Genomic DNA, 10338 nt, shown 5'->3' with positions numbered 1-10338 from the left:
ACCATCACATTGAAGCCTCTCAGAAGTGAACCATGACTCTAGTTACCACAAATCACTAAAATTTACAAATTTTAAACTCTTTTTTTTTAGCTCAAAAAAGCAGCACCAAAAGAAAAGCAGACAAAAGTCAATGAATCGCATGGGAACTGAGACACCTGCAAACCAACTGGAAGGGACAATGCTCCCGAGGAATCCCACAGTGCATCTGTGACAGGGCTCTGTAGTGGCGCAGAAGTTTTTTTTTTTGCGCATCGGCGATACCGAGAATTGTTGATATATATTTATACCCTGTCCACAAATTCACGTCACTGCTGGACGTTCCTACATGATGTAATAGCTGGAAATTTCCTCTTTTTTTTGGCAAAATAATGGTGACCTTTCAACTTGACCTTTGATCTTTACCACTTTTTGAATTCATTCCATAGAAGTATTCACTTCATAGAAATATTTAATGGAAATGTACTGTTTATCTATTTCTACCATATCAAAGTACTCCTGGGTACTCATTGAAGAAGTTACAGCTAAAGCCAAATTTCTGGGATCTTTGACTTTCGACCATGAGGGATTTTGCCCAAAATCTACTCAGCACATCCACACCTCATGTAGGATACCTGGGCTAGATACGGTGTACTCCCCTTATGTCAAACACAGTTATAGTGAAATTTCATTGCAACAAAGTAAAAATTCAGGTCCTAAAATTTTCATTTGTTTTTTTTTTTTCCGTTATACCGAAATTTGGATAAAACAAAAGAAATATATCAGTCCAGAGGACTTCGTTAGAACTGGAGTACCTTGTACTAAGGATTGAAAAAAAAAAAAAAAACCTTCATCCAGCATTTCTCCTGGAATCCCACTACAAAGATCTGTGTGGAATGGATGGATGATGAGACAGACGAATGAACAACCTGAAAACATTAATGCCACCAGCACCCTTCTGCACAGTGGCATATCAGAACAAGTTATTTGCAGCAAAACAACCGAATGACAATAAATGTGCCACCTTGTTCAATGTACGGAGGCACATGTCAACTTTGACAAGAACAGTATTTAAAGTCACAAAGGAAGAATACACTTAAGCACTGCATTGGTTGATTGGAAATTAAATAACGATAAATACGCAAGTCCTCAATCATCTCACAGACTTCGGTGCAGCATACGTTACAATCGATCGTAATATTGACAGCACATGCAAATCCAACACGTAGCTACACATTGAACAAACTTGGATCCGTCTGCGTCTCTCTTTCTACGTAGTATTGGACCGTGGTGTAGCGCAGACATTTCCAGTTGGTTCCTTCTCTGCCAACGTTCCACCTAATCGGCAGCTAGGTTAGCAGATCCACACTACTGAGCACTTCTTCCCTTTAAACCCAGCCGATTCGGCGCACATAGAATGCACCATGTGGTGTGCATGTGCATTCAGCTCCTACACCGACTTCTGTAGGGACAGCCTGCCTTGAAATGGGAGTCCGGTGAGAGATATAATCGCGGCCGACGGCGAGTCTCACAAATCTTTCGCTCGTCCGCCACTCTCCTAGAATTCCTCCACCCATTCATTCTCCATCAAGAATGCATCGATGACTTCCTTCATGGTCAGGTTTGGGATCAGCTGGTCCTGGGTCAACTTGATCCGGGTCACGGGGTCAAAGTGACCGACCCTCTGGATCAATCCCACGTTGATGGACGAGAGAAAGAAGAAAGAAGAAAAAAAAGTACAAAGAGGTAAATATGAATTTCCACTAATATAAATATAAGTTCCCAAATAGACTGCTTCTGTGATGTGTTCATCAATTTCTATGCTGGCTTTATTCAGAAAAGATTGCCTCAAAAACCACAAACTTGCTGGGTAACTGATACTGGGTTAGGAGACTCCTGAGGACGGACAGTCAAACTGTCCGGAATGTCAAGCCCTCTCTCTTCGCTCTCCTTACTCTCGCCTCTGGTTCACAGTCCTTTTCAGGACTCTCACATTCTCAAGAAAGAATACTTCTACCCTCACTCACTCTCTTTCTCGCTTCTTCCTCATTAATCATCTTCTATCTCCACTCCTTCCAACAGTCCTTTTCTGGACTAACACATGGTGAACTGCAAAGCCAGTATCTGTTATCTACACCACCATGTAAACTTCTTCCTTCAAAGATCAAAACCTGCTGGGAGCTTGCTGTACCTAGCAAATCTATGAATTTTACAGTAAGTTAATACCTACATGTACACGTACCATACAAACTTAATATTTGAGAGAGCATGTGAATGACACTGTTCGGGATTTAATTGATGTGTACGATCGCCACCAAAGCAAATTCTTGTTGCATAAAACACCAAAAATTACCTTCATCCATTTTATTGTAACCCAATGTTTAGAGCTGGGGAAAAAAACCACAACCTAATATTTCAACAAAATGGCAGGTTCTTCATGGGTTCCCCAGGGTATCAAACATAGCCTCATATTGTATCTGGGCAATTACTCCCCCCCCCCCCCGGCTAAATACTGGTTAGTGGTATCAGGTTAGAGTAAAGATTAGGGTTAGGTTTAGGGTTAGGAGTTTGGGTTAGGGTTAGGATTAGGTTCAGGATTAGGATTAGGATTAGGGCCTGGGGAAGGGTCTGGGTTAATTGCCCAGGGGGTTATTGCCCAAGACCCCCTCATATACATACATGTACACTGTAGGAGATGGAAACACACTTGCATGTTTTATTTTATGCACTTTTTGACTCGTGGACCAGGATCTACAGTTGTACAAGTATATTAACAAAGCCATGAATGGTTGGAAACAGATAGCCACTGTAACCAAAAGTCCTTGAAATGTCAAGAAAATGGAACTGGAGCCCTCTGGAAGAAATGTGACATGCCTCATTCACAGTCAAGTCTCTAATGTCAAATCTAAATGAACTCAGACAAGGCAGATTTTAAATCTATTAAATTATATCATTATAGATGGGTGAATACAAACCATTATCTTTCATCTTTCATATCAACCTTTACCCACTGACAGAAATTTTTTCTGACAATTTCACCTAGGTTTACGCCAGTTGATCATGCATCTAATGGCGATGTAATTGTAGAGAACAGTAATACAGGGATCATATGAAATAGGAAAAGACACACACACACACACACACACGTTTTCAGACATGGCATCCTCCCCCCTCCCACACACACACGCCCACACACCCATGGGTGGCCACAGGCATTGCACTGGCTGAACAGTCAAAGAAGGCAATTATTTTTTGTTGTAGTTGTTGTTGTTCTTTCGTGTCTATCGGAAGCTTTAAAGGTGCTGGTCACTCAGTGTACTGCGTAAGCTGTTATTTTTGTGAGGGTTTTATTTTCGCGAATTTCGAGAGTCACTGTTGGACCGCGGATTTAACAACCCGCAAATATGACACCCATGCACTGGTGTAACAGTGCACTTATGACAGTTTTGTGTCAATTCGCAAAAACAACATCTCGTGAAAATTCAACCTATGAGTATGAGTCGCCTGCACCTAATTAATACTTTAAATCTGTGGTTTGAATTTATTTTGAAGATTGTCATGACTCCCACTTTCTGGCACTAAATTGTACTTTGTACTTTTTATTTTTTGGGGCTTGAAGCCCGCAGGTATACTCATACGTTTTTGATTCCAGGATTATATCTGTATCATATTTCTCCGTTGTTTGCTGCAAATATTTTTCTGTATCAACGGCTTAGAGCTCCTTGATATAAACACTGCAAATATTTTTCTGTATATGCAAATATTTTTCTGTATCAACGCCTTAGAGCTCCTTGATATAAACACTGTATATATATATATATTTTCTTCTCTCTTTCGAAACAATGATACAGTTATAGTAATTTTATCTATTTCGTAAAAAACATATCATTGTGTGTGTGCTCTATTTAAATACTGTACATTATTTTGGGTTGAACCATGATATGGGTGTGTCTGTGCGCGGTTGGAGGTGTGTGTATGTGGTTGAGTGTGTGCACGTGGATGAGTTAGTGTGCGGTACACGCGCGCGTGTATTGTGTAGTTATTTGAGTTTGTCTGAAGAATATGAGGTATTCATCAATATCATATGAGCTCCCTCGTGGAGACGTAATGAGCTCCTTTATGGAGACAATATGAGCTCCCTCGTGGAGACTTTATGAGCTCCTTTGTGGAGACAACATGAGCTCCCTCGTGGAGACGATATGAGCTCCCTCGAGGAGACTTGGTATGCATTTAATATTCTTGTTTATATCTCTTTAAGATCTATAATGTTTGTTTTATGTTATAAGTGCTGTCTGGGGCAAATTATTTGTATAGGGCCCCATTTCTCTCTCTCTCTCTCTTCTTTCGATCTTTAAAATAACAACAACAACAACAAATTTCCATGACCTCCTCATTCACGAAAATATCTGTATGCGAAAATAACAGCGTATACAGTATTTGTACCATCTCTGAATGTCTGCTGCGAGTGATAACACTGACCTGTAAGTGCTCTTCGATGTCTTTGCGGTCGTACGTGATTCCGCTGGGGGTGATAACAGGTTCCCTCATGAGTTCAAAGCTGATCTTACCGCAGAGATAATCTGGAACATCTCTCTTCTACAGACACAGAAAATAAGAAGCAAGATCACAGAAAACTATTTAAAACAACTGAGTAACATAGGTGGTGTGAGAGAGAGAGAAAAAAAAAAATCTGAATTGTATCTTATCAATCATATCTTGGGATTTAAATCTTGGTAAATCATTTCATTTATCCATGGAAAACACCATGCTATGGATTAAAATCTGCAAAACACTGCATGATTTTTTTTTTCTTTTTGGCTTAACATCCACATAAGGCATGGGATGAAAGATTACACAGATAAATAAGCAGACTGATACACACACATAGAAGACTGGAAATTTGATATAAAAATATCTATCTTTTCTTTTTTTCTGTCAAGTGGATAGTGAATCATTAATTCATGACTATATCCACCAACTTTGATTTCTCGTATGTCTAATTGCAATACTGCAGGTGAAAAGATACCAAATACTGCATTAGATTTATATTTCATCATCAACATGGGGCAGGGAATTTGAGTTTATCCAGACACCCAAGCAGACCCAACATGCACCGAAGGACAACTGAGAAATCATGCTATAATGTATTCATTTTCTTTTTCTCTGTCAGTTTAACGGTCAGGGATAGTGAATAATTAATTCACGACTCTCCACTCCTCCCGAGTTCTCTGAGCCAATTTGATGCAGTGATAGCTCTTCATTAAAGGCTTGGCAGGCAGATGCAAAAATTGGCACCGCTCGATGAATACCACCATCGGATGAATAATACCAGGCGATGTCCGCCTTGCAGCCACCCATAAAATACACCCGGAAGGACTGGATTTTCTCAAGCTCATTAAAAGATATATGGTGCTACTCTATCCTCAACCATACAACAAAGAAAAATAGCTGGGGCTTTTGTTGCTGTTGTTATTGCCGCTGTTCTTTCTTTTCTTTTCTTTTTTTAATTCAGAGGGCTTAAATTCCCCATGAGGGCATCCTAGAAGTCCGATCTAATAAAGATCATATTCTTGATTCCCTGGCAGCTGCTTTCATTTAATTAGGTTAGAATGATAATTTCAGACATATGGGGGCAATGGTAACAGAATTAATAATTCATAGGGGGGACAATGCAACGTGAAATCTATTCTGAACTCGATAGAGGCTAAAAACTGCAATACGATACTCGTTGACTACTTGGGTTCTGAATATCAAAGACACAATGACTTCTTGGAATCAATCTAACAGGATTTCCTTGAAAATTGCTCAGAAGTAAGTATGGTGCCCTCTCCAGTTGCGTGGATCCTCTCCCAGCCCATACCTCCCTTACCCCCGTATCCTCTTCTTTCCACGTCGAGTCGTGATGACAACGGCAAACAGCGCCATAAACTCATCCCCTTTGCAGATTACAAACCATCCCATATTGGGCAGTTTTATGACCCCTCCTCACCTAAGGCCAATTATTCTCCAGGTCTGAGATTAGGCACGATCGAGTTGGGAGAGATAACAAAAAAAGTAGAGTGCAATCTCTCGTAATTAAAGGTAAGATGTGATATTTTATCAGCCATGCATGCTCCCCATACATGTATCTTTCAGAGACTTTCCGGTCCAAATGAATAGGTTACCACTGGGCATCAGGAGTGGTCCCCCAGAAGATCTAATATCGTTTGTAGGAGTCCAACAGAGGTGTGGAAACAAGTCTACATTTCATATTTAACCGTTCTTTGCTTGTTTGGCCTATGGTTGTACACTGCAGGTATTTTGTATTTACACGTAGAGCATGTACATTCATAAATTGCAAAACGTCAAGCTTAAAGATGATATAAAGTTTTGGTACCTCAAAAATTTCCCTGAGTTTCCTTGTCTTAGTTTGTGTTTCAGGTTAAAGTACCTTTCATATAACTAAAACTGTGAGACTTACTCGCCCCAAAGTGCTCTCATGTCTTAGTAATCATGCAATAATGGTTTCGTACCAGAGCAGAGCGGGCTCTGAAAAATTCGAATGAGCCGTTAGTTTGATTCGACGCGGTACCGCGACAATCAATACACACGTATTATACGAAACCATTATTGCATGATTACTATTAGACATGAGAGCACTTTGGGGCGAGTAAGTCTCACAGTGTTAGTTATATGAAAGGTACTTTGACATGAAACACAAACTAAGACAAGGAAACTCAGGGAAACTTTTGAGGTACCAAAACTTTATATTATCTTTAATCTGTTATGAGAATCCAGCTACCGCAGACAGCTGATGCTCACCTACAATTCGACATGTACAACAATTCTCATTGTAATTCTTAGGTTCCAATTCTACATAGTAACTTTAACACTCTCACATGTCCTTCATCAACATTTTACAATCACCTGGTCACAAACCTTTACGGAGGATATTAGACGGCCACACATTCCTATAATTTTATTGTATTAGATACAAACTTGTACATGGTAAATATCAACATAATTCTTAATCCTTCACTGAACTTCCTCTGTTGATTTGCTTGATTTCTTGCTTTCGATCTTTTTTGTTCCTTTAACTGCTATGAGCACATTCTGGTAATGTTGTTGTAGTTGAGAAGGGAATTTTTCTTTGCCACTGCGCCACAGGTCATTGAACTGCATTACTCCACATAATCATGCTTACCATACCACAAATGTAGCTGGTTTGTTTTCATTCTTTAATGGGCAATCAAAACTCCTCTATATACCTATTCGGTTTTAAACACTGTAACTTAAATGTCCTGTTTACCTTTGGAATGGTGATTTAAAAATTTTTTTTAAATGTGACATCTAATGCATATGTGTAGGTCCGTTGTACCACAAAACATCCTATCATATAAGATTTTCGCGATAAAGGCTAATATATAAGGAGATATCCATATTTTTTCTCAATAAAATGTAACTGTAGATGGTTTAGTCTGGAAACATTTTTATTATAACTGTTGTTCACATCTTTTTAACAATACTTGACATCAATTATATGGATTCAAATTTCTACAGTGGTTGTTTTTATCCCTAACTCACATTTTAGAACTATTTTAAAGCACTTATGATGGGTTTTTGTTTCATATGCAAATGGTAGATTATGCTTTTAATGGGGGGGGGGGGGGGCTTCCAAATTAAGAAGAAAAGCTGATTCAATGGGTTATGTGATGAGTCAGGTGCATTGCTACAGATATGTCAGTGCATAAATTAACTAACATTAGGCATACTGAAGCCCTTCAGTTATCGCTGAAATTGACATTAAAATAAAAAAACAGTGCCTAAACCAAACAAGTCTATACATGTACCTCACAGGCACACCTTGGATGAATAACAATTTACCATCAATGCTACTAGCATGTGTGCATCAGCTCTTTAAATGTCATCCTTTGACTGCGTGATGTACAAGTTGGAATGCTGTCCCTCACTGAAATTGTCAGATTTTACACACCTTGATGTGGCAGTTTGATTTCAGCGATATATCTCACAATTAGGATCACAGTAAAACCCAGAGTGAAGCTCATAAATTTCACAGCAACTAATACAGAAAAAGGTAAACAGATGCCAAAGGGTGACACGGCCATGGTTATGCCATCAAATTTTACTGTTTGTTTCTTTCTTCCGTCTTTCTGGTTTTGTTTTTTCTTTTCATTTTCAACTGGGCTTCCCCTAATTAACTATTGGACGCTACCTGCACACATTCCCAATTAGATGGGGTAATTTTAGAAGAGTTGGAAAATCAACCATGTACACCGTAAACAAAAAAGAATATAAACTGAAAATGCTCTTGTATTGTTTTGTTTAGTTATCTACATGTACATTTTTTTTGACATTCAAGTTGGATTTCCTTAATTAACCTGAGAATACCATCTGCACATAGTTAAACACACACAAGACTTTTGCCACTGCAATGGATATTCAACCAAATAAACAAAAGATTTAAAACCAAAACTTTTAATGTTTTGTACGTGTTTGTACAACCGTACACGCCATATAATCATCCAAGGATTGTAAAGGAGACACGTTGATGAAAATTCTCCTTAGCATAGCAAAATGGGCGACAAATTTTGACGAAAAAACAACAACAAAAAAGTAAAAAACAAAGAAATACATAAGAAATTCAATAAACAATAAAATACATAAGAAATGATTATGAAGCTGAATTTTTGCTTCAATATTATTGTTGAGGATATTGAAAAGAATATGTTAAAAAAAAAAGTAGAAGTCTTGGAGTTTTGTTTTTTGATTTAGAGGCAAAAAAAATATTTGTGCATAAATTAGCATAAATTAATTAATATAAACTACATAAATTAAAATTTGAAAAATCTAGCTGATGTCAAAAAAAAAAATCAGAATCCTAGTAATTTCATAATCCATAATTGGAATCATTTGTATGATGAGTCTGCCCTCAGCGATATATAGTGTATCTCTTCTAGGGTTAAGGCTTCATTTTGTGATATTTTTATATCCTGAAAACTTCCTAACTGAATAAAAAATTATGAATTTCAAAATGTCTATGTCTCCCTCCCTCTCTCTCTCTCTATTTTTTTTGGGGGGGGTGGGGGTGGGGGGTGGGGGGAGGTGGCTCCTTAGCTCCACATTACGTTTGTTTGATCTCTTGTGATTGTAGGACGTTTTATCTGGATATCTGATAGCTACGAAAAATTCACTGGTCCGCAACAAAGAATGAGTTTGAACTTCCTTTTTCCAGAGCAGACAAGTGAACAAACATTTTGAATTATGCACTACAGCTGTAGATGTCTAATTAATCAAAGCACACTGCAAACTTGGAATTCATGCCACCTCAAAGCAAAGCCACTGCAAAATTGTACAAATAAAGGTTCACATTAACAAACAAAAATTTAACAAAGATTTCTAAACCAATCTACAACAAATGATGACGACATCATGACATTTTCAACTAAATTGCAGCTGGTTGGCGTCATTTGACTAAAACATGAATAGAGCTGCTTGTAAACTTAATGCTGCTCTTCACACAGAATTTCTATACCATCCTTCAGAAAGATGACTAAATTATCATCACACAAAAAAATCACTTATACATTCAAAAAGAACTATATCCTGCACTGTATACACACCAAAATTTACACCATTAACTTGAGAAAACAGACACATTCACCCATTATGGCAATTCATAAAATGGGTTTCAAGAATGTAGCTTATCGGAAGGACTGAAATGAGTCACATGTGGTTTCTTTACTTTATCGCTGATTATGCAAGGGACTGCAAAAAGCGCACAGGAAAAAAAACAACAACAAATAGAAATGTCACTATGGCGACTGTATGCCTCCGCCATAATGCATCGTTCTCCTAACAGGTCTATAGTATAATGTCTTGACACTGTGTGATGACAGTTTCAAATAATTGGCAAAATATTAAAAGAATAATGTTTGTCACAAATGTGTTGAATGTTCACTTTACTTGAACTACTGTAGGTTTAATTGGATGAATGGCTATATTATCTAAGAGTGCAGGTATTTGGGGATTTGAGGATTTTTACTTGACATTTGACCCTTTTATAAGTTTATGCATTGAGTAATTTTCACGGAATGAATTAGAATTAATATAATTTCAGTATTTACTAGTTAAATATTAGCATTTTAACCTCGCCTTTTACCCTTGACCTTTGACCCTATGATCCAAAAATTCTCAAGAGAATAACTGTCAGGAAGAACATGCAGAAATATGGACTAAGTTTCATGATGATACCTTGAGTCACTTTTAAAATATGGAGGAAGAAGTGAAATTTAGCACTTTCACCTTTGACCTTTTGAACTTTGACTGTTTGGCAAGAAACTTCCTAGAGAATCTCTATTGTGT

The 10338-nt window shown here is 37.9% G+C and overlaps 1 protein-coding gene across 1 annotated transcript in view; it reads right to left on the bottom strand.

The window, feature by feature from the left end:
• Window positions 1-1534: 1534 nt before the first annotated feature.
• LOC139736159 (E3 ubiquitin-protein ligase CHIP-like) overlaps window positions 1535-10338 on the bottom strand; it is a 34138-nt gene continuing 25334 nt past the window's right edge. The window contains exons 6-7 of the mRNA XM_071646890.1: window positions 4456-4572; window positions 1535-1660 (exon numbers count right to left, since the gene is read on the bottom strand). Of these exons, the coding sequence (XP_071502991.1) occupies window positions 1535-1660; window positions 4456-4572 (243 nt within the window). The remainder of the gene's footprint in view (window positions 1661-4455; window positions 4573-10338) is intronic.

Source organism: Diadema antillarum, unplaced genomic scaffold (genome assembly GCF_040938485.1).
Source record: "Diadema antillarum isolate AM-2024a unplaced genomic scaffold, OU_Dant_1.0 seq00000627_RagTag, whole genome shotgun sequence".
In the NCBI taxonomy this organism is placed as follows: domain Eukaryota; kingdom Metazoa; phylum Echinodermata; class Echinoidea; order Diadematoida; family Diadematidae; genus Diadema; species Diadema antillarum.
Note: the sequence above shows the minus strand (reverse complement) of the source record. Positions and strands in the feature narration are given on the sequence as shown.